Raw genomic sequence first — 26744 nt, 5'->3', positions numbered from 1 at the left:
TGGAAAATTGCACACAAGGTATACAGTATTGTACAGAAAAGTATTGCACATAGAATGACACACAGGCTGGAATGTGTTACCAGCTGAAACCTGGTACAGTCTCACTTCTTTTTTATTGGTGCTCCAGTGGGTTGTACCATGCTATTATTGATGATTTAAAAAAAAAATTGCATTATAATTATTTTGAGCTGCGAGCTGTATGCATGTGCGGTGTTGATTTTGCATAAATGCACTGAGCAGAGTATGGCTGCCATGGAGACAGGGAGCTGAAGAATCAGATGTGATGTAATCGATCCTACAGTAATCCTCGTGTTTTTAGTTTCAGGTCACAGAGAAATATATGTAAACATAATGAATATGGACTGGGAATCGCCTGCAATGGTGTTAGCTGTGGCTCAGTTGGTAGCACACTTGCCTCTGAGTCAGAAAGTTGTAGGGTCAAGTCCCACTCCAGAGATTTGAGCACAAAATCTATGCTGACTTTACCAGCGCCAGTACCGAGGGAGTGCTGCACTGTCGGAGGTGCTGTCTTTCAGATGAGATGTTAAACCGAGGCCCTATCTGCCCGCTCAGGGGGATGTAAAAGATCCCACGGCACAATTTGAAGAAGAGCAGGGCATTCTCCCTGGTGGCCTGGGTCGCTATTTCTCCCTCAATATCACCAAGAAACAGATTATCTGGTCATTATCTCATTGCTGTTTGTGGGACCTTGCTGTGTGCAAATTGGCTGCTGCGTTTCCTACAATAGTTACTGCACTTTGAAAGTACTTCATTGGTGGTAAAGTGCTTTGGGTCGTCCTGAGGCCATGAAAGGTGCTGTATAAATGCACGATTTTTTTTGCAATACATTACAAGACACACTGAAAACTACAAGAGCGGGGGCATATCCACTAGCTCAATGGGTTAATGCATTGGTTCATGTGGCAATGTGCATACCTACAGGAAAATTCCACATTAAGTACTTGATCTGTGCTGAATTAGCTGATCGCAACTGGGGCAGCACATTGGGGCGGGGCTATAATTGACCTGATCCTTAGCTAGGGAGAGGCAAAATGAACCAGATTTCCTGGCTCTGATCACTGCCCTATCACTCCTGCTAGAGAGTGGATGTTAGAGGAAGACACAACTGGGTGTGGTTGTGATGACTCCCAGGGTCAAATGGCCTGACAACTCTATCTTGGCTCACGGTTGAACAAATGAGCATGTGGATGAGGTACAACAGCCATCTTGTAGTTCATCCACATGCTCATTCTTTCATCTGTGAGCCAAGTGTCAGCCAGCCATTTGACCATGGGAGGCATCACAACCAGGCTCAATTGTGTCCTCATCTCACACCCACTCTCTGCCAGGAGTCACTGAACAGTGATCAAAGAAGGGAACTCTGTAGAGGGGTATCCAGCATTGATCAGCACCCTTAGAAGAGGAAATAATGGGGAAAGAGGGAAACACACACCCAAGGTTGGGAAATGATTCGAAGGCTGGAATTCCATGTCGGGCTCAGACGGTGTGAGGAAGTGGCTGCAGCTTCTTCTGTGTGAGTTTGCAGTTCTGTTAGCTCAGTCTGTTCTAAAACAGTGTCTATCTATCCCAGACAGGAGAGCTGTATGATTGGCACTGATACAAAATGGGCCCATTTATACTTCCCAATCCCCTTGATGGCATTCATAGTATCAGAGTAACAAATAATTCATCCAACACCCACTACAGTGAAACATCCCAAACCACTTCACGCAATTACTTACTATCGGAATGCAGTAACCAGTTATATAGACAAGCCAGGGCAGCAACATTCCAGGTCATAAAGCAGTCAATTTGTGACAGCACTCTGACACTCTCAGTATTACACTGACGTGTCAGCCAAGGTTATGCACTCAAGCCCTGTAGTGGGCTCAAAGCAGCAACTCCCTAACCCAGAGGTGAGAACGCTACCAAACTGCAGCTCGTGTATGTGCGTTTGTCTGTGCGCATTTATTTATTTGTTCTGGGCACCGCATTTTAGGAAGGATATATTGGCCTTGGAGGGGGATGCGTCACAGATTCACCAGAATTATACTGGGGGCTAAAAGGGTTAAATGATGAGGGCAGGTTGCATAGACTAGGCTTGTATTCTGTTGCGTATAGAAGGTTAAAGAGTGATCTAAATGAGGTATTTAAAATGATGCAAGGATTCGATAGGCTAGATAGAAAGAAGCTATTTCCTCTGGTGAGGGGAGTCAAGAACAAGGGGGCATAATCTTGAAATTAGAGCTAGGCCGTTCGGGGTGATGTCAGGAAGCACTTCTTCACACAAAGGGGAGTGGAAATCAGGAACTCTCTCCCCCAAAAAGCTGTTGAGGCTGGGGGTCAATTGAAAATTGAGATTGATTGATTTTTAGGCAAGGGTGTTAGGGGTCACGGAACCAAGCCGGGTAGATGGAGTCAAGATACAAATCAGTCAAGATCTAATTGAATGGCGGAACAAACTCAAGGGGCTGAATGGGTCTCCTGTTCCTATGTTCCGAAAAGGTCTGCATGTGCAATCACAAGGAAACAGTTCGTGTGCTTTCTTAAAAGGGGAACAAATTGCCCTATAATTGGTAAACATTATGAAAGGAAATATCTGTATGTTGGCTGTCACCTGAAGTTGCTGCTTGGAATGGAATGGCTGGTCAGAGAAGGCATGGATCAGACAATTTATGTGGAGCTTCTCTGATGCAACTCGATGAATGGGAACGGCGAGGCTGTGGAGAGGGGACACACCTCATTCTGGATGTGACTGGCGCGAAGCTCCATCATGTTACAGCAGGGGGAGCTCCACTCCCAGCCTGGCTCGAAAGAACAGCTCAACACAGCATCAAGGCACTCTGTGGCAACTCACCAGAACATGCTTACCTTTTAGACGAGAGAGAAAAGCACAAATATACTGCTCGTTATCTCATTTTACAAATAAAATCCCAGTTGAGTCCTGAATATACTGTGAATCGACTTTCACCACAACCAGCCTTCAATTACAGAAAGACCGCACTGAAATCTTAGTGCTGAAGGAGGTGGTTTGGCTCATTGTAACTGTGACGGAGTCACCAGGACCCCTCCTTTTAAGCAAGAACAGTGATTAATATCAACAGTGATTAACATCAACAGTCTACAGTTTTGTTCCACTCGTTTCTACAATTAAAAAGAAAAATTGTTTGAATACTGGGGATCTGATTGTGAAGAATTTTGTAAGCTGGGCTGTTCTGGAGCTAAATTATCAGTTGAAATACCGTAGTCATAAATCCAAGGCGTAACTCAGCACCACCTATATATGTTAAATTAGTTCTCACATCTTGTCAGGGTCAATAACTCTTCCATGTTACCAGCCACCAGGCTGAAATGAATGTGACCCAGAGGAATTGTGCAGAACTCTTTGAAATCATTTATTTTTGTAGCATCACACAGGATAATACTCATTTTAAAAAAGTTCACTCTATTTTGAAGGTGTAAATTTAATATTGTCACATTCAATGTGAAAGTAGTTATTTTTCCACGTGTGATCCGTGTTGATTTAGCAGCTCTCCATACAGACGCACTGTTGCAATTTGCTTCAGTGTCCCTGGGCTGTAGGACAGGGGGTGGGGGGGTGGGGAGAGGGTGATAGTCGACACTCCATCCAGTGTCACACATGAAGAATGGCCACGAGGGCTACCAGCAGGGCAGAACCACTTCCCAGTGTGAGCTGGCATGGTCAGGAGAAGGATATACACGCACACACACACAAAACCGTGAGCAAAGTGGGGAGGGATCAATTCAAAAAGACAGCTCCATATGGCTGCTTGGTTTGAGTGTTCCGGGTCATTGTGACCTGAAGTAACCCCATTCCGCGGAAGAATAAGGATTCACCAAATGTGAAATTAGGCTCACTTCTGAGAAAAACGAAATAATCCAACGTCACAGTGTGACCTTCTTTAATTTTGAGCAATCTTTAATTCCACCTTGTAATAAGTGAGATTACAACATACATGTGCTGTTTGTTAAATTCAAGTCAGATTTCATAAACAGGCACATTTCAATTCCAACATTCAAACCAAATTTCCACCAGCCATTCTCACAATGATTAGGAATAAACTTGTACAGTATCTGCCCTACATTCAATATTCCAGATATATGGTGGAGATTTCATAAACTGTTTAAAAGGTAAGAACTACATCTACACAGCAGTTACATAAATATCAAGTTGATTAGATGATTTTATTTATGATCTATATAAATATTCCCGATCATGTACAATTCAAAATGCGATCACAAGAAATTCAGAACAAATTTTTTTCTATAAATGCAAACCCCTGTAACCCATCCACACTGGGAAAGGAAATGGACAGAGTGAAACAGCCAATAAGCGGCAAAATCTAGTTACTAACAGATCTCCTGTTGTGCTGCTCACAGTAAGTCGTATTGCAGTTCTATAGGGATGTATGCTATGATATATACTATACTGAAGAGCATTATATCTTGTATGCATAATGTGTTCTTCTGCTAAGTGGGGGGGGGGGGGGGGGGAAAGAGGAGGTTGTGTGGCGTTAAGTAAACTCAAGTTGAGGTCAGAGTTTAAATGCAGACTGGAAAGTGTTCCAGGTGAATTGTGCATCTGTGACTTTGAATACTCAAGAGATTTATATACGCAATCACGCACTAAGTCAGTCGGATGAGACGCTGTTTTAGCACAGGCGTGTTACCCCATGTCATGCACAATGTATTATTCTGCTGCCAAAGGTGTCCCTTCAAGTTTAATGGTTGTCAGATCAGGGAGCTTTACAATTGGAAAATGCTTGTAAGTATCAGGCTGCAGGTCAGAAGTACCCAGCATTAAGTAACCGACTTTCTTTTTTTTAAAAAAAAAACTTTGCATCTAGTCGCACAAGTTAGCCTCTAGTTTGCTACTAGACTTAAATAATAAGAGTTCTAAGATTTGCAGTTAGCTCAACTGAAAAAGCTTATTAAAAGGTCACTATTTCATACCAATCCATCTTTGGATTGATTCCTCATGCACTCACTCACTAAGTCACACACACACGCACGCCAGGCAAGTCACACATCCGTTCTTAAGTCCCTGCTTGTGGCTGAACCTAGGCCAATATTGGCAGAGATGCGAAAGCAGGTTACATGCTCACCCCTCTGAATGTGCAATACTACTTGGGGTGAACAGAGATAAGATTTTAATGAACAAAATAAAACAAAAATGAAATGAGACAAAAAAAAATTAAAATTAAAATTCAGTCTGGAAAATGTTACTACCTTTATAAAGTAGAACTCAAACTGGTTTGTTATTTGCCCCTCAGTTGTGCTGCATGAAATGGGACTGCACATGGTCTTCATACGCAGTCTGTCTGATCTCGGGAAAGGTTGTTTCGCACACAGGACACTCGTAAACAAAGTGCTTCAGGACATGTTGCTCGAAATCAAAATCCTCCAAGTTGAGTGGGAAGAGGACCTCACACACTGGGCACTTTTGGCTGCAAACATTTCACAATGTTTAAATGTAAGCATAGGATTTTATGAATATACCAGGCACCAAATAATTACATTTTTAAAAGAAAAATGTTACAGAATACCGGGCAGTGCAGTGAAAAAAAATTGAAGAGAAATATCACAATAATGTTGCCTGTACCTATCTGCAGGAGGCTCCTCTTCAATGTCCTGTGAATTCTCCTGTGTGGGGAAAAAGGAACAGTTAGCTTGTTCACTCCTTTGGTCACCTGCATTGTAAAGGTGAGAAACTCTCCCCATTCTCCATGCAAAAACCACCTCTGATTGTACCTACTCTCAGAATGGCTCAGTGCTCTGGAATTTGCTGAAATGTATCTTGGGATGATCCGGTTTCAAATGTGCAGATTTTCTAGAGAACATTGCTGAAATTCTTGAATGCAGCCACAGTCATTCTCCCACCCCCGCTCCCCCTCAAAACGCTGCATATCCACAAATACTTGTTTGAACAAAAAGCACATTAGAATAAAAGCTGGACTGTTTTCAGCTGGTGAATGAGTCGCTGAAGGCACTGTACAATTGTACCGTCACAGCACAGGATGTTTAACACAGCACATTACTGGATTTTTCTTCCTCTTAAGAATTACTGACCTGCAATGTCTGGGTGTGTATTGTAGAATTACTGAGTCCTTACTTTAGATTGATTCCTGGGATGAGAGGGTTGTCCTCTGAGGAGAGATGTAGTAGAATGGACCTATACTCACTGGAGTTTAGAAGAATGAGAGGTGATCTCATTGAAACATATAAGATTCTGAGAGGGCTTGACAGGGTAGATGCTGAGAGGCTGTTTCCTCTGGCTGAAGAGTCTACAACTAGGGGACATAGTCTCTGGATAAGGGGTCGTCCATTTAAGGCTGAGATGAGGAGGAATTTCTTTACTCAGAGGGTTGTGAATCTTTGGAATTCTCTACCCCAGAGGGGTGTGGATGGTCAGTTGTTGAGTATATTCAAGGCTGAGGTCGATAGATTTTTGGAATCTAAGGTAATCAAGAGATATGGGGATCGGGCAGGAAAGTGGAGTTGAGGTTGAAGATCAGCCATGATCACAGCAGGCTCGGGAAGGCCGTATGGCCTATTCCTACTCCTATTTCTTATGTTCTTTTGAGGAAGGAGCCCGGTTTGAACCCTGGCCTGTGTTAGCAGATCGGAACAGGGGAGGGTAGGAGGAATAAAACACAACCAAGGTTCTTGCTCCTGATCACAAGTGACCACTTGTGGATGTCTGTTGAGAATAGGCTCAAGTTTGCCAGCAATGGCCCTCCCCAGTCAGCTAACTCACTGTCCAGACTTGTACATGCAGAATGCCCAGTTAGGGTACATACCAGAGGGCTGCTGCCTTCCTGAACCCCAGAATAAGGTACCTGTTTCAGCAAAGAGAATACTGTGGTTATGTATTTTGGGATTTCTCAGAGAGAATTGTTTGCAACAGCCCCAAATAACTGGGAATAATCGTCCTCGTACGCAACATAAATGCAACCACAGGGAAGACCATCACAAAACCAACACTTGAAAAATGCTTAATGAATGCTTTGAATTTCTTAGAGAGTTGGGGGGAGGAGGGAGAGAGATGGGGAGAACAGAAGAAAGAGCACAAGACCATGCGAGACTACCATAATTGGTCCCAATGCCACCTGCACGTCTAATGGTGAACGTATGATGCACAGAGACGGTGTCTGCCGCATTGCACACACTGTGTGTGTGTGTCCCTCTCTCACTCTAGAGAAGGACATCACAGTCAAGCCTCACTTTGTCCTCACCAGGCATTCACCGATTCCTATCTAACACTTTCCAGGAGGGGTCTCCCAATCGTCACCATCGGCTGCTGCTAGATTTTCCCCTCTAATAACCCAGGGCCACAGAGATTCATTGAAGCTGCTCCACCGCCACCTTGGCTGAGATCAACTCACTCAGCACAGATCAGGGGCCAAACCTGGTACAGTCTGTCCTGGTACCACGCTGACAATGCCATGAGAGGAGCCGAGGAGTATACAGCCACGTACTGCAAAACTGCAAGCAGTGAACAAACTCACTGAGGGCCAGCAGGTGCAAATATCAGTCAGAACATCAATCTTGGGTCTTCTGCATGAAAGGGAACCATCTCTCCCCAACATTGACACTATTGGGCCAAGTCTCCTCGCAGAGCACTTACGATGTTCTGAGAAGCTGGCAACTGGTCCCTTGAGCTTCCAACACCCTGCATTACAGTGAGGGGAACGAGTGGGTTCAAGAGGCAATTCCCAACCTGTGTCAAGCAGTTGCTGGAAGGCCAAGTGCTACACCACAGGCGGGAGAGATAGAGGAGGAAATAAATAAAAAGTTGGTTAAAAAAAGAGATTATTTACCTGGTCAGCAAAGTCAATGCTTCCACCAGTCTGCGATCCTTTGACAGCTGGAGGATCAAAAGAAAAAGACAATCAAAAGCAATTAAAAGTATCACTTGTAGTAGGTCACTAGACAAGTTGCAAGTACAATTGGATCTTTGAAGTTATGGGGCTGTTGTGTTGAAGTGTTAATTGTGCAGGAATAACTGGGGCACAAGAAAATGCAGTACAAGGAATGGTCTGTTGTGACTGGATCCGGATCAGGGGCATCCAGACTTTGCTCTGTGGGTTAGCTGCATATTAGGTCTGGAGGCCCAGAAATTAAAAAAAATTACAAAACGCTGACCCTTCAACACAGTGATTGGAGAGACACAAAAGCACTTCCCCCAAGTTAAGCTACAGACAAACACAGGAACAAGCAGGAGCAAGAGAGGTCCCACTTCAAAGACCAGACATCCATCTAGGCCCGGGGGTGATCATCTGGACACTCCAGGATTAATTGTTGATAATAGTGGATTGTGCATCAACCATGATGGAGGGTTTGTGAGGTGTTCACATCACTGCATTCTGTTCATAGACATGTGCAGCATACAATTTTTAAACGCCTTTGATTCAACGATGACACTGTCTTGACACAGCTGATATTTTGTTGCAAGACTTTTTGTTTTAAAAAAAAAACACAAGGTCAACTTTCCAAGGAACTGCTACGATTTGACTTGTTGAGACCCAGCCAGAGCTGATCATTTGAGGGAGCTTCCAGTGACTTGGAATTACCCTTCAAATCATTGGACGACCCAGTATCCGTCAGGATTTTTCTACGCTGGGTTTTTAAGAGAATGTGTGAATGTGGTTTATAGCTCAGTGATTTACCTGGAAACCAAACTGAATTGTTAGATTGTGATGTTCAAAAGAAACGTTTTCAACACTCTGAATAAAGATTAAAATTGAGGGGACTGTCAATAGACAAACTGTCATGAAGATGGCGAGAGAGAGAGTGAGGGCGAGAGCAAGATGGTGAGGGAGAGAGAGAGCGCGAGAGCAAGATGGCGAGAGAGAGAGTGAGGGCGAGAGGGAGAGAGAGCGCGAGAGCAAGTTGGCGCGAGAGAGAGCGCGAGAGAGAGCGCGAGAGAGAGAGAGAGAGAGAGCGCGAGAGCAAGATGGCGAGAGAGTGAGGGCGAGAGGGAGAGAGAGCGCGAGAGCAAGTTGGCGCGAGAGAGAGCGCGAGCAAGATGGTGAGAGTGAGAGAGAGAGAGAGAGAGAGAGAGAGCGCGAGAGAGAGCGCGAGCAAGATGGTGAGAGAGAGAGAGAGAGAGAGAGAGAGAGAGCGCGCACAAGGGCGGAAGTTGACAGCCTATTGCCAGGTTGATTTTTCAGCTAAATTGATGAAACCCTTTTTTTTGGGAGATGTCTGAAAGTTTCCTGGTTAGCAGAACATCTGAGCTGTATATGCCTTGGACCACATGGGTCTGGGATTGAACTAGGAAGAGCTGGAAAGAGATAAACTCCAGGAGGCACAGAGAAAGGGGGAAGACGTCCCTCTCCAATGAGTTAGGGGCTCCCTAGGGTCGGAGGTGGCGACAATTATTATGTTCAAAAATATTTTTTGGGTGGGGGAGGGGCAGGCTTCTTTTGAATATTTATGAAGTTATTTCAGGAGCAGGAAACAACTATCCACTATTTCAGTGTCTTTTAGCAACAACAAACACTCCAGATCAGGTCGCTTTAAAATCAACAGGCGGCTTCATCACTTTGAAAACGATGTGTGGATGGAGGAGTGGAAACAGGAAAAACACAAAAGCGCAGAGACAGAAGTGTCAAACTTTGGACTCTTTATTGAAATAATTGCACAGTGGGCTGCCTCCCCTCTCCTCACCGGTCAGGTTAACAACTGAGCTGAATGAGCAGTTTCCTCGTCCTTTTTGCTGCCTCTACACGCAGTTCCGCCATTACTCCAGCCTTTCTTTCCCCCACCCCTCTATCTTGCGGGGGAGCCCCATCTCCCTAACCCTGCGTGAGGAGGGGGGGGGGAAAAAAAAACACACACACACACGTCACTCATCAATTTCAAATCACTATAAATCACTAGCTGTGGAAGGTGCGTTCACATCGGGGCCAGACAGCCCGTTAATCAGCCTGCGAACCCTTCCACCACTTCACATCGTTCTCCAAGGGAAGAGTGAGAACATACAAAAAAAACCACAACAAACCGCACCACTCTCGATAGCTAGTAAATGATGTGGATGAGTCATACGTTACAGGTGAGGGCTGCTGGACAAGATCTGTTTGAACTCATACCACAATCACAGTAAAGATTTCAAACAGGAGAACGAGCAAGCCCTAAAGGGACAGTGAATAGGAAATGTTGGATTACCTACCGCAATCAGAGTACGGGTTGCCGAACACGAGTCCTGAATGCCTGGAATGGACTTTTGGAACAGTCAAGCTGTAGGGATTAGGGTGTTCCAGCTGGAAAGCTCCACTCTGGTGGTTTGTGCCGACCATCAAATCGTCAATCTTCTTATTCAGCTTCTGTGAACGAAAGTCAAATTGCCGTAACTGGCTCACACAGTTTCAGACTGAGAAACAGTATCCAAGTGCAAATGGATCAGAACTGGGATCGTACTGTCCAGGTCTGGATCAATTAATTGAATCGTACAGCACAGAAGAGGGCCATTTGGCCCATCTTGCCTGTGCTGGCTCTTTGAAAGAGCTATCCAACTAGTCCCACTACCCTGCTCTTTCCCCTTCAAGTATCTGAAATTCAGACTTCAGGAATTTATTTTCTGTTTGAATCAATGATGTTGCAGATTTATATATACACATTAAAAAAACCCTCTGAAATAGACAAGATAACCTGATGAAACAATATTCTCAGACTTGGGAGATCTGGTAATGCAGAATCCTGAAATCAGGTGCACCTCAACCATATTGGTGCTGAACACTGGGTAAAAGACATCAACTTGTACTTTATAGCAACATCTCTCTGGCTTTCGCAACTGAATGCAGGAATATTCGGAAAAAGAATCACATTAAAAAATAATTGCCTCCTCTTGCTGGCGGTACAGGCCCACAGATACTGGCTCCTCTCTGATATATCGTACCTGTCGCCTTTCTTTACGAGTGGCAGCAAATTATTTGACTGCAGGGAATGTAACAGCCAAGCCCAAAATTGCCCTCACCAACGGTGTCAGCCGTGGCTCAGTGGGCAGCACTCTCGCCTCTGAGTCATGAAGGTTGTGGGTTCAAGTCCCACGCCAGAGACTTGAGCACATAATCCAGGCTGACACTCCCGGTGCAGTACTGAGGGAGCGCTGCACTGTCGGAGGTGCCGTCTTTTCGGACGAGACGTTAAACCGAGGCCCCATCTGCCCTCTCAGGTGGATATAAAAGCACTATTCCAAAGAAGAGCAGGGGAGTTCACCCCGTGTCCTGGCCAATATTTATCCCCCAACCAAACATCATTTAAAATAAATTATCTGGTCATTATCACATTGCTGTGTGCAAATTGGCCGCTGCGTTTCCTACATTACAACAGTGACCACACTTCAAAAAGTACTTCATTGGCTGTGAAGCGTTTTGGGACGTCCTGAGGTTGTGAAAGGCGCGATATAATTTCAAGCATTTTCTTTTCTTTCCAATGTCTGGGTTTTGACACTTCGCAACGGGGTCAATGGGAACTGTGACTGATATTCCCCTCCCTTGTCACACGACACAGAGGTCAATTATAGTGCTCCTAACACCAATCCAGCTGAGATCAGCTAGCTCAACACAGGCTGGGGACGGAGTTCTCTTGAGCTGTATGGCTCAGTACCACACTTGGCAGCCCCTGTACCATAAGAGGCACAGAGCACCCAGCTCAATGTTTTTATACTTCATTCATACATACTGGGACAGCCCATGGCCTCACCCTATCTCCAGCCTTACAACCCTCTAAGATCTCTGCGCTCCTCTAATTCTGGCCTCTTGCAAACCCCTGATTTTAATCGCTCCACTATTGGCGGCCGTGTCTTCAGCTGCCCATGCCCTAAGCTCCGGAATTCTCTCCCTAAACCCCTCTGCCTCTCTCTCCTCCTTTAAGACGCTCCTTAAAACCTACCTCTTTGACCAAGCCTCTGGTCACCTGTCCTAATATCTCCTTATGTTGCTCGGTGTCAAAATTTGTCTGGTTACACTCCTGTGAAGTGCCTTGGGACATTTTACTACGTTAAAAGCGCTATATAAATGAGGTGGTTGTTGACGTAGATACAGCACTGAATGCAAAGCCCACAGCACCCACCTTGATTTCTTCTTGTAAAGCAGCCACTTCCATTGTGCGAACGTCAACGATATGAGTCTTGTCCTCAAGCTGACGCTCTATTTCTGTGAACCTAACCTAAAAGGAGCAAAATGCATTTCAATTATTTGGAACAATTTCCTTTCTGCCGGAATGTATCACCGAAGGTCACATTTTCACAAAGTGAAGTCCAAGTTTATCAAGAGGAGGAATCTCTTATTCAGGTCACCCAATGCTGAAGAACGTTCTGATCAACGATAAAACACATGCACACACTCTGCTCTGGAATTCCCCCTCTCTCTCCTCCTTTACGTCACTCCTTAAAACCTACCCCTTTGACCAAGCTTTTGGTCAGCTGCCCCAGTATCTCGGTGTCAAATTTCGCTCCTGTGAAGCGCCTTGGGACATTTTACTATGTTATAGGCACTATATAAATGCAAGTAGTTGTGATTGTGGTACTCCACAAACCCAGAGAAATGTTGGGACAGCCATGAACAAAACAAAACCAGTGAAATACAACAGCAGTCTGGATTAAACTGCTTAAATCATCCTTTGACAGTTGCACATCTCCGTCTAAGGAGATTTTAAAAACTGGTCCAATGTTCTTTGAAACGACCTGACTTTCCCCATCAGGTTCTTTAAAAAAATATTCTCACCAGTCCGGCTCACTTTTATTGTCACTAAACCAAAAGAGTTGTTTAGTTGACTGGGGCCGTGTCAGAGTAAACACTTGGAATACTTCCCTACCTGTTGGGCAAGTTTAGCCATTCACATACCGAGCCAATAATGGTGTGGCTCCCATTAATACATGATCAATAATCTATTTATACTATAAAGATTGCTACGTCTAACAGGCATTTCTTCAGTGGGGTAATCTTCCCCCTCCCCCCGTCCCAAGAGATGCCACAACCAGTGTTGAGTTTTGCTCGATGGGAGTGCGGAAACGAGTACAGGCATGGTGCTCCCGATTTCCCAGACTGCTCCGTGCTCCCAATGGGCAATCACTCCAATGGGCTGTCACTCCAAACAAACATTTACCCCACCGTATCATCAACCTTCAAAATCACGAGGGGGTTTTGATAAGAGTAGATGGGGAGAAAGTGTTTACACTGGTGGGTGGGTCGGTAACCAGAGGACAGAGATTTAGTGTAACTGGCAAAAGAACCAGAGGGGAGATGAGAATTATTTTTTTACGCAGTGAGTTGTTACGATCTTGAATGCACTGCCTGAAAGGGCAGTGGAAGCAAATTCAATAGTAACTTTCAAAAGGGAATTGGATAAATATTTGAAAAGGAATAATTTGCAGGGCTAGGGTATAGGGAAAATGAGTGTGGGGAGAAGTGGGGCTAATTGGATTCCTCTTTCAAAGAGCCAGCACAGGCACGATGGGACAAATGGCCTCCTTTTGTGCTGTATGATTCTGAGATTCTATCTGCTCCTGTGAACAGCATATGAGCAAAAGGCACAAATGCACCAACATGTAAACCAACGAAAAATCCGCATCATCTTTACAAACCCACCGGTTTATAAGTCACTCACCATTGCCTTCTCTGCTCTCTCCCCAAGCTTTGTCTTTATTTCAGCTAATTCAGTCCCAGGCTGCTGCACAAACACCCCCCCTGAGCTTGCTGCTTTTTGTAGAGCAAAAAACACAAGGTAAGGAAACAGCATAATAGGAGAAGGGGGTCAACAGAGACACGAGGAAACAAGAGCTTAAAACTCTGAAGTGTTTGTCCAAATCTACAACGATACTAAAATTGGCCAGATTCAAATCTGTCTATTGCAAACACATAGGTTAGTCAGCATCTGAAAGGGAGAGATAGATGACAGCACTCGGCAGAGATAGGTTAACGATTAGAATGGGACCTTCCATTAGAACTGGTCCAGTACTTACTGAACAACTGTGTATTTCCAGCGGTTTCTGATTTGCTTTCAAAATTCAATCTATTTGGAGTTCAGTAAATGGATCAGTTTAGACTATAGACTGAAGAGGGAGTACCGACTCATTTTAAGACACAAAAATGACAGGGGCGGTGTGGGGGAAAATGAATAAAAGAATGTGAATTTGAAGTTTGAAATTGGATAAGCTCTTTCAAAGAGCTAGCACAAGCACAATGAACTGAATGATTCTATGAAATAGGGAGACTGTGATGGGGAAGGTGGAGAAAAGGAGTCCAATTTCAAAGTCACTGCAACATGCATAACTTATGACTCAACTAACAGTTCTCAGTCAACTCTCACAATAAAAGAGGTATTGAAAATTTGAAGTCTTGAGAAACAAAGTCTGTTGCTGTTCATTTTTTCCAAACTTGAAGCATTTCTGCCTTAGCTGAAGTAAACATTTGGGAAATTAAAACCCCCAAGAATGAAGTTATTATTTCTTACATTATCCATAACTACAGCAAACCTTAGTGAGGCCTATTGGATTCCCACTATTTTCTTCCTGCTAAGAATCAAACAGGTATTGTACAATGGGACCAAGTCCTCGATTGATGAACATGTGTCAGCCGTGGCTCAGTGGTAGCACTCTCACCTCTGAGTCAGAAGATCATGGGTTTATTCCAGAGATTTGAGTACATAATCTAGGCTGACACTCCAGTGCAGTACTGAAGGAGTGCTGCACTGTCAGAGGTGCCACTTTTGGACGACATGTTAAACCAAGTCTCAGGCGGTTTTAAAACAGCCCGTGGTACTTTCCTAAGAAGAGCAAGGGAGGTCTCCCGGTGTCCTGGCCAAAATTTATCCCTCAACCAACATCACAAACAGATTATCATTGTTGCTTGTGGGACCTTGCTGTGCACAAATTGGCTGCCACGTTTCCTACATTACAACAGTGGCTACACTTCAAAAATACTTTGTTAGCTGCAAAGTGCTTTGGGACGCCCTGAGGTTGTTGAAAGGCGCTATAGAAATGCATGTCCTTTCTTTTTAAGGATCATGACCTACTGAAAGAAAGACACAAAGTAATATAGGGGGAAAAAAAAGAGAAAACATTCCAATTTGAAAAAAAATGTTATTGTTGTAATTTATTTTTGTAGGCAGGCTGATCCCAGCCCTGATAGGACCAAGCACTGTACATTGAGTTGCAATGCTGCAGTAACAGGCTTTTGCCATAAGAGGTACTCAGTGAGCTAAATAAATACTGTTGTGACAAAGAAAACTGTTAGGACAACATTTCCACTTACTGAACCGTCCAGTCCGCCCGTGGGCCGTCCAGTCCGCCCGTGGGCCGTCCAGTCCGCCCGTGGGCCGTCCAGTCCGCCCGTGGGCCGTCAGAATTTTAAAAAATGGACCCAATTTTACTTAGAATCCTGGAAATGCTGTAAAATTCCAACCTGGCTGATTTATTTCTGAGAACTCTTAAAAATGTATTGATTCTTCCAAACTTATATGACAATGTATTTGGAATAATTAAACACTAATTGTCCTTCTTTAAATTCCAGTTATTTGTTTTTCCTAATCATTCCGTTCCTCTACCTGTCTCTGCATTTTCTGTGATCTCAAAAATCTCCTGGATTGGAGAGTGGCATTTATTCTTCTCTTCCTGTTGCACAGAAAACAAATATTTGTTTTTATTTTAGAACTACAAGGGAAGAGCTCTAAATAAAAAGGTTATTCGCACGCGCACATTCAATGCAAATCACCACAGCCGGGAGGGAGGGCAGAGTTGCTTTGGAAGCATTCCATGGGGGTGGCAAGGGCCAAGATTGAAGTAGTTTTGTCACAGTCATGGTCAGCTGTAGAACTTAAAACTCAAATCGAGTTGGGTAGCAAATGATGCTACCATCGAGCCTCTGGATCAATTCAACATCTTGATAATTTTATTCCTCCCCCCCCCCACCACCCCCCTTCCCAAGGAAGGGACAGGAAAAATGATACAAGACTGGAACAATTTCATTGTTGAAGTAGACAGACTCTACAAAGACATGGCAAAACTGTTGAGCTGCCTCCCCAGTTCGCTCGTGTGTGGTTGGTGCCAACAGGAATCTTTAAACCAATTTTATTTATTAAAAAAGGGGTCAGCTAACTTTCAGATTTTCCCATTATTGATTTTTTTTTTTAGCTTCTGAGCACAAATTCATAAAATCTACCACACAGTCCTTGTTCATCCTTTTAAAAAAGCTGTGCGTTGGATTGTCATGTCAGTGTAGAGGGATAGAACATTTTGCCACTTCACTCAATCCCTCTCCCCCACCTTGATCCACAAGAGATTCAGTGATCAGATGCTGGGCCATGTCCCTCCACACTGACCTTATGTGCTAACTTGAACGTTAAATGCATTCAGACAGTTGCTCTTTGCTACCCTCTGGACTCAGGTCTCCTAGGAACTGGACCAAGATTGCCCAAACACCTTTGGGACCGTTAATGCTGAGACACAGGGAAGGAGAGAACAGTGTTGGACCCAATTCTGCCCCACCTTCATTTCTTTAGGCCTCTCTCAATTGATTCCCCAGAAAACCTGAACCAACAGAAAATTTCCTCAGATGCAGGTTTAGTTGATGGTGTACAGAACATCTCCTGCTAGGGGTCAGCTGTTCTCAAGTAAGAGCCCACCTGAAGGTGGAAACGACAAGGAGCTCTTGCTTTTTCCACAAAACTGGTCCCAAGTAAAAAAAAAAATTATACATTTGTGTATGTTTATTGAACTAGTGCTGAGTCAGTCTCAGTCCAGTTCTTAGTGGTTATGGACTCATGACACAAAGTGCCTCTAATTGGCAATTATCACTCAGCATGGTCACAGGTTGGCGAGAGAGAACTGGAAAAATGTCTCACTAGCACAAGAGGAGCTGTCTTCTCTGGCTGCGGATGAGGTTCATTGTTAGGACACGGCTGATGAAGCTTTACTCTTGCATCTAACCTGACCTCAAATTACTTAATGCTGATGTCTGGCGCCCAACATCAGCAAGTGTCCCATTTCCCTGGCGATTACACACTTCACCACGATGGGCACAAAATTAACATAAGTAATAAAATTATATGCAAACAACGCTTTAGGACTTAGACTCTCCTGACATGAGACCTTGGAGGCACAAATATATCAAGCAGTCCCAGCACATGGCAGCCATAAGGAACACCTGATCTCAGGTATAACCACAGCAGTGTTGCTGGGATATTTGGGGGGGGGGGTGGGAAAGAGGGATGTGTGTAAAAAGGTTTGTTTCAAATAAAGCGAAACGGTGGCTTCAGCCCGTAACTCTCACGTAAGCTGCTTAATCTCAGACTGGAGGTCTCAACCTACCAACAAAGCTTTCAACTTGTCGATCTGTTTGTGCAGTTTCTGGCACTCCTTGTACTTCTGTACATAGCAAGACTTTCCTGTCAGTAGCTTAGTCTTTAAACTTGCAATCTCTTTCTGGAGTGGATGGTCTGCTGTGCTGCCCCCCTCAGGACAACCCTATAAGCACAATGGACACATGTATATTTCTACAGTTTTAACTAGGGCTTCTGCGCCAGTTCCTATTCGTCGAATTAACAGAAAGATCAACGTGTGACAATGGGCTCCCCTCGATGGCTCAGCCAATTGGTGCACTGTTGAGCATGGAACCAAATCAAAAGGTTGATCCCAGGATGGTCGTCTGTTGCACAACTAAGCTTGCAGTAGTGGCGATCTGGTTGGCCTCATCTACTGAAAGGGGAATGGTCGTTGGGGAAGTGGGGGGGGGGGGTGGGGGGAAGATGGGGAGAAAAATAGACTGAAACTAAAATTGCGGCTCTTGATCACTGTCCAGAGACCTTGTTGGAAAGTGCTCGAGTGGGGATATATTGGATGAGGGTGGGATTAGGGTCAGCTAGGATGCCCCAACGTTTGAATAGGCTGCTGAGATGCACCATCTCAGGTCATGCATGAAGAATAGGGACTTGGGCAAAGGTACCAGATGTAACTGGGAACTGGATCCCAGCGTGGGTCAATGTTTCAGGAGAAGAGAAAATCTTGTAATTTATTTTTATATTGTGAACCAATATTGGAGAAGTTGTGTTTTTTTTCCCCTCCAGAGTTTAGCTACAATCCTATAAAGGGCAAAACATTCACTCAAGAGAACAGGAAAAAAATTTGCAGGGCTTTGGGGGGGAAGAGCAGGGAAGTGGGACTAATTGGATTGCTCTTTCAACAGGCAGAGTGGGCTGAATGGCCTCCTTCTGTGCTGTGTGATTCTATGAACAGCACAATGAAACTAAACAGAATCATGGCAATGAGGCATGGAAATGCATGGTTACAGTCACAAAGGCAGAGTTCGATGCTAATTGATCCTGGTGTCGACAGGGACTCACCTACCTTGACTGGAGGCAGAACAACGAGGACAAAGGAAGGACACAAAATGCAAATATTTGACAGCGGCATTTGGATTAAGAATTCCACACTACACTAATTCAGCGAGTGTGCAGAAATAAACCAGATAGTGCATAATTTGATCCTTATTTGTGACTATACTATAGTGAAGTTGGTCTTAACCAATCAGAACTCTTAAAAATAGACTACTCAATGAGATAGCATTGGACATTGGACTATAGGCCAATAAAAGTTCAAAATAATTCATCAATGGAAACTTATCTAATGCGGTTTCATTCTAAAAGCACTAGAGGACATCGACTCAACACAAAGTATATTCTGATATACATAAGAATAAACACGGACTGCAGTGGTTCAAGAAGGCGGTTCACCACCATCGTCTCAAGGGCAATTAGGGATGGGCAATAAATGCCGGCCTTGCCAATGACGCCCACATCCCACGAATAAATACAAAAAAATATGCAGTATATGTAAATAATCAATTCAGTAACGCCCAGTGAGAAATGGCTCAAATTATCAGAGCAAGACATGGATCTGTGCTGGAGACAATTCTGTCGAGTACACTGTGACTCACACAGAGAAAAGAAATGAACGACTCTATCATGTGGTTTAATCGGCGCACAGGTCACTCAGCAGACAGACAGTCATCCTATAAAATCAGCCACCCCGAGTGTTATTTCAGTCATACAATCTATATACACTTTAGAAATATATACTGCATGTGTAATCTGAACTGACGAAGCTAAGAAGTCTTTAAATTGTGTTTTATTTTTCAAATAATAAAAATGCCAGCTAACTCTAGTTCAGCAACAGCACTGTGTTTCTGTGACTCCATCAGTACATGCACTATCACAAGGTTAGAGCAGGACGATTAACTTGCCAAAATGGATTAGCTGATATGGGGAGAAGTTTATATCTCTGGTAGAGACATGCGATCATGACACTTTTACTGAACACAGGCGACCTTTCTTGTCTATTTAATTGGCGCTCATTGCTATTCTGAACTTGTTCCTCTCGAAACCCATGGAACCGTACACCCTCTTTCTGCATTCTTGCGGTATTGAAGTTGAGACTTCAAAAGTCCTAACTTCCCTTAGGCTTCTCTTAGTCCTGCAATCTACAAGCTTTATGGCAGGGAACCACTACTTTTTCAATTTATCTGGTTTCCTCTCCAGCTCATTTCAACTGCGAGCATCGGTCCTTCACCAAGTTTCATTATTAAAAAAGATCCGCGCATACACAACAGGTAGCATCCTGGATTTTGAAACCCCCTATAAACACAAGGATACATCACACTTCTCGGCACACCCAAAATTGTTACCAATATACACACACTTGTTATGACCAAGAATTTACACACAGGTGTTTACAGGTTTAAATTTCAAAATGTGGGTGGATCTAAACCCACAACGCTTATTGACTTGAATCAAACCCTCTCACAAATGACTTCAAAATGTACAACAGAGGAACAGGCCATTTGGCTCAAGTGGTTTATGCTCCACACGAGCCTCCTCCCACCCCTCTTCATCTCACCCTATCAACATATCCTTCTATTCCTTTCTCCCTCATGTGTTTATCGAGCTTCCCCCTAAATGCATCGATGCTATTTGCCTCAACTACTCCATGTGGTAGCTCGTTCCATATTCCTACCACTCTGGGTAAAGAAGCTTCTCCTGAATTCGCTATTGGATTTATTAGTGACTATCTTATATTTATGACCCCTAGTTTTGTATTCCCCCACAAGTAAAAACATTTTCTCTGCAACTATCCCTTCGGAATTTCAAAAGACTTTTAATCGATTATAAATTATATTATAAGTGACTTTTCTAATTTATACACTCCAAAAACAGCAAGGAGTACCACTTCTCCCTTGGCATATCAGTAATGGAGTGGAAAACAAGTAATCCTAAACAGCATCGTGGGCTGCATCAAAAGACAATGTCCACCATTGTTAGGAACAAGCCATTTAATTTGATCAATGCTGATCTGTATCTTAACTGCATTTATCCGCCTTGGTTCCACGTCCCTTGATACCCTTACGTCACATAAATCTACTGATCTCAGTCTTGAAAATTTTGTTTGACCCCCAGTATCCACAGCCTTTATGGGGAATGAGTTCCAGATTTCTACTACCCTGTGTGTGAAAAAGTGCTTCCTGATTTCACTCCTAAATGGGCTAGTTTTAATTTTAAGATTATGTTCCTCTTGTTCTGGGTTCCCTCACCAGAGGAAATAAGTTTCTCTGCATTTAGCCTACTGAATCCCTTAACCATTTTAAATACCTCGATTAGAGCACCCCTCAACCTTCTAAACGCAAGGGAATACAAGCCAAGTTTATGCAACCCGTCCTCATAATTTAACCCTATAAACCCTGGCATCATTCTGGTGACTCTGCATTGTACCCCTTTGAAGGTCAGTATATCTTTCCTGAGGTTTGTGCCTTGTGATGGATTAACCCAGAAACATGGGAATAAGCTGTTTCCCATCCGACTCAATGCTAAAACCTTTTTATGAATGGAAAGTGACAAACGGTATCATTGCACAAACAAAACGTGCAACACTCAACCCCTGACGTACAGGCTCAAGATAGAAAGTACCAGGATACGGAAAGCTCTTTCTTTCTTCTAATTACAGAGTGTAGGAATTATGACCTACCCCATCAAACTGCATCAACAGGCAGAGGCAGCACTGATGTACAGGGCCATTCATTACAACCCCAAAAGCAGAGAACTTGACCTTGCCTAGTGAGACAACAGCAAGTTACGCATTAACTTGGCAAACCACGAAAACTCGATCCACAACTATTGGGGCATGTGTCGAAAATTGTGGAACATCAACACTTTAGCAAGGATGGGTGGCTGGAAGCTAAATATTTTCATATTTAACACTCCTTCCACCTCAACACTCGCTGCTATGGAGACAGATTGCTGCCCAAGTCATCAAGTCCTCAGCTTAGAGCTTGATGTGTTCTAGTTTGGAATGAAAACTTGGCTGGTTAGTACTGAGCTCTCAGGATAGCAAGGAAGAGTCACAACAGCAATTTACTCCTTCCATACAATCACACATTGAAGTTAATCTCCTGTAACAGTGGAAGGCTCTCTATAAGAACGGAGGTCGTTTCTGCATCACAATTTCTAACTGCTATTTCTGTCACTTTTGGGAATTCATAAAAAAAGGGCTAGATGTACGATTGGTTTACATATCAAGCACCAGGAGCCAGGATTCTTGCCTCTAGTTTGGAGAAATAGGATCTAATTATTATTTTCTCAAACTATGGTGGTCATACAGTGTTAAAATTAAGGTGTACAACTTACACCTTTAATTCCGTTAACTTGCTGACATGTCAAAAGGTTGATTAACTCTTTTAAAAAGGGATTGGATATGTATCTGATTGTCAGCACGATCAGAGGTATGGGGATAGGTATCAATTGGACTGAAATAGTGCCATGGGCAGCAGCCCATCACTGTTTTGCTTGATTACCTATGGGTGGGGATTAGTGAATGTTTATACAGAGCTTTCCCTCAAGGGATTCAATAGGTTTCACCGAGTCTATTACATGCTGGACTGCATACTGTCTACAGAAGTGGGCTTGATTGGTCAACATAAGAACATAAGAAATAGGAGCAGGAGTAGGCCAATCGGCCCCTTGAGCCTGCTCCGCCATTCAATAAGATCATGGCTGATCTGATCCTAACCTCAAATCTAAATTCATGTCCAATTTCCTGCTCGCTCCCCGTAACCCCTAATTCCCTTTACTTCTAGGAAACTGTCTATTTCTGTTTTAAATTTATTTAATGATGTAGCTTCCACAGCTTCCTGGGGCAGCAAATTCCACAGACCTACCACCCTCTGAGTGAAAAGTTTCTCCTCATCTCAGATTTGAAAGAGCAGCCCCTTATTCTAAGATTATGCCCCTTACATCTAGTTTCACCCATCTTTGGGAACATCCTTACCGCATCCACCCGATCAAGCCCCTTCACAATCTTATATGTTTCAATAAGATCGCCTCTCATTCTTCTGAACTCCAATGAGTATAGTCCCAATCTACTCAACCTCTCCTCATATGTCCACCCCCTCATCCCCAGGATTGACCGAGTGAACCTTCTTTGTACTGCCTCGAGAGCAAGTATGTCTTTTCTTAAGTATGGATACCAAAACTGTATGCAGTATTCCAGGTGCGGGCTCACCAATACCCTATATAACTGCAGCAATACCTCCCTGTTTTTATATTCTATCCCCCGAGCAATAAAAGCCAACATTCCGTTGGCCTTCTTGATCACCTGCTGCACCTGCAAACTAACTTTTTGATTTTCTTGCACTAGGACCCCCAGATCCCTTTGTACTGCAGTACTTTCCAGTTTCTCGCCATTAAGATAATAACTTGCTCTCCGATTTTTCCTGCCATAGTGCATAACCTCACATTTTCCAATATTGTATTGCATCTGCCAAATCTCCGCCCACTCACCCAGCCTGTCTATATCCCCTTGTAGGTTTTTTATGTCCTCTTCACTCTCTACTTTCCCTCCCATCTTTGTATCATCAAATGGACTTTCTGTCACATCCTGATGCCATATATATTCTAATACCACTCCACTAGTCGGACGAATGGAACACTTCAGAGCAAATTCATTAAGGTTGCGTTCCCTGTACGAGGGTCACTAGACGGGAGCGTGTGTAGGAAGTAGGGCTCAATGTTGTAGCTCCAATTCTCTGACTCACGCACTCTGAGCCAGGGCTGGTGCCTCTCAGTAGCAGTGAGTACCACTCTCGCCTCGGAGTCAGGAGGTTGTGGGTTCAAGACCCACTCCAGAGACTTGAGCACATAATCTAGGCTGACACTCCAGTGCAGTACTGAGGGAGTGCTGCACTGTCGGAGGTGTCGTCTTTCGGATGAGTCGTTAAACCGAGGCCCCGTTTGCCCTCTCAGGCGGATGTAAAAGATCCCATGGCACTATTTCGAGAAAAGCAGGGGAGTTCTCCCTGGTGTCCTGGCCAACATTTATCCCCCAACCAACACCATTAAATATTAAAATTATCTGGTCATAATCACTGTGCTGTTCGTGGGATCTTGCTGTTTGCAAATTAGCTGCCGCTTTTCCTACATTACAACAGTGACCACACATCAAAAGTACTTCAACGGCTGTCAAGCAGTGTGAATGTCCCGAGGTTGTGAAAGGCGCTTCATAAATGCATGTTCTTTCTATTGCTTTCTTTCTGAGGTTCTGCCCTGGGTTCAGAAACTACAGCCTAAAAGTTACTATGTGCTATTTAAGTGGGACTGTTAACCCATGTAAAATGAACAGGTTAACATCCAACTTAAAACAACAAAAGGAATGTTATACGAAGACACAAAGTATTTTCCCGACCATCTGCAACCTTCCTACCCACCCACCTAGGGCAGCCAGCTGAAGACTAAAAAAGTTTCCTCTCCTCTTTAACTGAAGAACGAGTGTGCAGTCAAACCTGGGTCGTAAAAGCCAACAGTCTAGTATCGTAATTACCAACCTAGTCAACGGAGAATATTTTAAATGACTTCCCCCCACACCTCTTTCTGGCTGTGGTTACCTCACTCTTTGAAAAGATTTGCTCCAATTTTTCAAATTTGCCTCTCCAGTGCAGAATGTCTTGGTGGGCATCGCGAAGGGAAGCATCACTCTTCTCCCGGTCAGCCTCTGCTGCCCTCAGCTCCGCAGTGGTCTCAAGCTGCCGTTGCTGGGCCAGCTGCAGCTGCTCTTCTGTGGCCTTCAGGCGATGGCGAAGATTCTCAACCTGCTCCTGGAGCTGTCGGTATAAAGGAGAGCCAGACACGTATCAAGTGAGGTTTTCTGGTTTTTAAAAAGTGCCCCCAAAATGGCTCAATTGTTAAATCCAGTGAAAAACCGAGAGCTATACATTCCAAGAAAGCCACAGATTAGAACGATACAGCACAGGAGGACGCCGTTCGGCCCATTGTGCCTGTGCCGGCTCTTTGAAAGTGTTATCCAATTAGTCCCATTCTCCTGCTCTTTCTCCGTATCCATGCAAATTTTTCCTTTAAGTATTTATCTAATTCCCTTTTGAAAGTTACTATTGAATCTGCTTCCACCGCCCTTTCAGGCAGCGCATTCCAGATTATAACAACTCACTGCGTAAAAAAAATTTCTTGTCATCTCACCCTGATTTTTTTGGCAATTATCATAAATCAGTGTCCTCTGGTTACCAACCCTCCCACCAATGGAAACAGATACAGTCCTTCTCCTGTGCCGGGTTAAGCTTATCTCAGCTGCAATGCTACAAGTAGACACAAGAGCCACCAGACTAAAGAGAGGAAAATAAGAAGTCATTTAGGACTCCCACTCTAGTTCACTCTTCAGCGATCTCTGGCGGAAAGCACACGTGAACGGACATCAGCCCAGGACAGGATCAGACTCAGCTGTGATGCCCTCAATAGCCAAATAGCCTGCACACATTTACTGATTTGGCCCCGATGTGAAGAATGATTGGGGGTGGAGTGGAGCGCCAGAGCCTGTGGACCCATAACCCCAGCAAACGTCAACACTTATAGTAGAGATGGGGAGATAACCGGAAGGAAAAAATAATTTATTAATTAAAAAAAGGAAGCACTGATGCTAAGACGCTGAAGGATTGTAGCTTGGGTGATGGACTGGGTTGGAGTTGACGGTACCTGTCCTGCACTATTACGGTTGGTCGCCTTAAGCTTTTCGTATTCACACAGGGCACGGCGCAAGTGGTCAATCTCGGCTGTGTGATTCTGCATTTGAATTTCAATTTCTGCCATTTTCTTCAGATTCTCCGTTAACTTTTCGTTCTCTTTTTTCTGGGTGTCGAAGTCAAACTGGGAAGAGGAGAGAAAAAAATAAATCACATTCACTTAGTGGAAGAAAAACAATGACTACACAATGAGGCTCTTTGCTTTGCTCCTCCTGTTCTCATCTGGGTAAGGTTGTACAGGCCCTTAGCCATACAGGCTAGGAAGTCCCAGATTGGATCCCTGATCTGTGCTGAGTTATCTGATCCCAGCTGGGGTGGTGCTTTCTGTTACAATTTGGCCTCGCTGGGCAACAAAGGGAAATTTAATTAGGGGCCCCACTCCAGACTTCTGTCCAGAGAAACCTCTGCAAGTGCTTGGATGAACATCAGGTGAGATCGGGGGATCAGGATAATCAGTCACCCTGTCACAATTGCATAGCTTGTTTGATACGGTGAAAAGTCACACATGCCGAGTGGCCATTTGTTGAGGTACTCAAGGACACGTGCACTTGTGGAATTCTACTCAAGCAAAGAGTTAATGCTTTCAGAGGAGGGGTGAGAGAAAATGGGCACAAAATAGAGAAAGGGTAACTCAGTGGTTAAGCACCATCATATATAGGGTTAATCTACATTGGCTCCCCGTCTGGTAACACGTTCATTTTAAAATTCTCATCCTTGTGTTCAAATCCCTACATGGCCTCGCCCCTCCCTCTCCCTGTAACCTCCTCCAGCCCTACAACCCCTCCGAGATCCCTGCGCTCCTCCAATTCTGGCCTCTTGCGCATCCCCGATTTTCTTTGCTTCACCATTGGCAGCCCTAAGCTCGGGGATGCCCTCCCTAAACTTCTCCACCTCCTTTAAGACACTCCTTCAAGCCTACCTCTTTGACCAAGCTTTTGGTCGCCTGACCTAATATCACTTTCTGTGGTTCAGTGTTAAATTTTGTCTGAGAACACTCCTGTGAAACGCCTTGGGCTGTTTTACTATGTTCAAGACACTATATAAATGTAAGCTGTTGTTGAAATTACCACCACTCATCCTTAAAATGGAGCTTTGCAGATCTCGAAAGGAGCTGGTTGGAATGTGTTGAAGCTTACCCACAGAAACACCATCCCCATCAAATATTCCCACAAATTCTCCATCACTCAGAAATAAGTCAACACAACCCTTTTCCCCCCCCAATTGAAAGCACCTTACCTGAACTAGTTCAAGCTTGTCCAAAGCAATTCTCAACTCATTCTCAATCTGATGCTTTGTTTCCGACAGACTATCAATCAAAATACAAGAGGCATGTGGCAGAATCAGACAGACATTAAAAAAAAAATTAAGTAAAATATTCACTAATCTGGGATGAATAAAGTACGTCCATTCAGGAAAAGGTAATCCAATGAGCTGCCATTTTGTAAAAATGTAGAACACCCATTTTATTCCACTTTGGGACAGTTTTGCCCGCATGAAACTCAACTAAACCAAACAGCTGGGGACTTAGTCACACGGTCTGCACCTTCCAGCCTTTTCTGGGCGGTAGGAATTACAATATTTTTCCAAGATAAGTTACCCTATTTGATTTTTCAGGCCAACATGGAATGGCAGGCGGGCAGAATGTGCCCA

General features: G+C 44.0%; 1 protein-coding gene and 1 long non-coding RNA gene across 3 annotated transcripts in view; both read right to left on the bottom strand.

Moving 5' to 3' along the window:
• Positions 1–3919: 3919 nt before the first annotated feature.
• Positions 3920–26744, bottom strand: part of LOC137299833 (calcium-binding and coiled-coil domain-containing protein 2-like) — a 41289-nt gene continuing 18464 nt past the window's right edge. Inside the window, exons 9-17 of one of the 2 annotated variants that reach the window (XM_067968749.1) lie at positions 26331–26400; positions 25048–25218; positions 23949–24164; positions 12097–12192; positions 10196–10349; positions 7842–7888; positions 6822–6860; positions 5624–5664; positions 3920–5468 (exon numbers count right to left, since the gene is read on the bottom strand). In XM_067968749.1, coding sequence (XP_067824850.1) covers positions 5291–5468; positions 5624–5664; positions 6822–6860; positions 7842–7888; positions 10196–10349; positions 12097–12192; positions 23949–24164; positions 25048–25218; positions 26331–26400 — 1012 coding nt within the window. In that variant the 3' untranslated portion in view covers positions 3920–5290. The remainder of the gene's footprint in view (positions 5469–5623; positions 5665–6821; positions 6861–7841; positions 7889–10195; positions 10350–12096; positions 12193–23948; positions 24165–25047; positions 25219–26330; positions 26401–26744) is intronic. The other variant, XM_067968751.1, reaches the window with a different exon arrangement.
• On the bottom strand, positions 12206–17741 carry LOC137299834 (uncharacterized). Its single transcript, XR_010957994.1, has 3 exons — positions 17333–17741; positions 15571–15637; positions 12206–13721 (listed from the first exon to the last, which is right to left on the bottom strand). It is a non-coding gene; the product is annotated as an uncharacterized lncRNA (long non-coding RNA).

This window comes from Heptranchias perlo, chromosome 30 (genome assembly GCF_035084215.1).
Source record: "Heptranchias perlo isolate sHepPer1 chromosome 30, sHepPer1.hap1, whole genome shotgun sequence".
Lineage (NCBI taxonomy): Eukaryota > Metazoa > Chordata > Chondrichthyes > Hexanchiformes > Hexanchidae > Heptranchias > Heptranchias perlo.
Note: the sequence above shows the minus strand (reverse complement) of the source record. Positions and strands in the feature narration are given on the sequence as shown.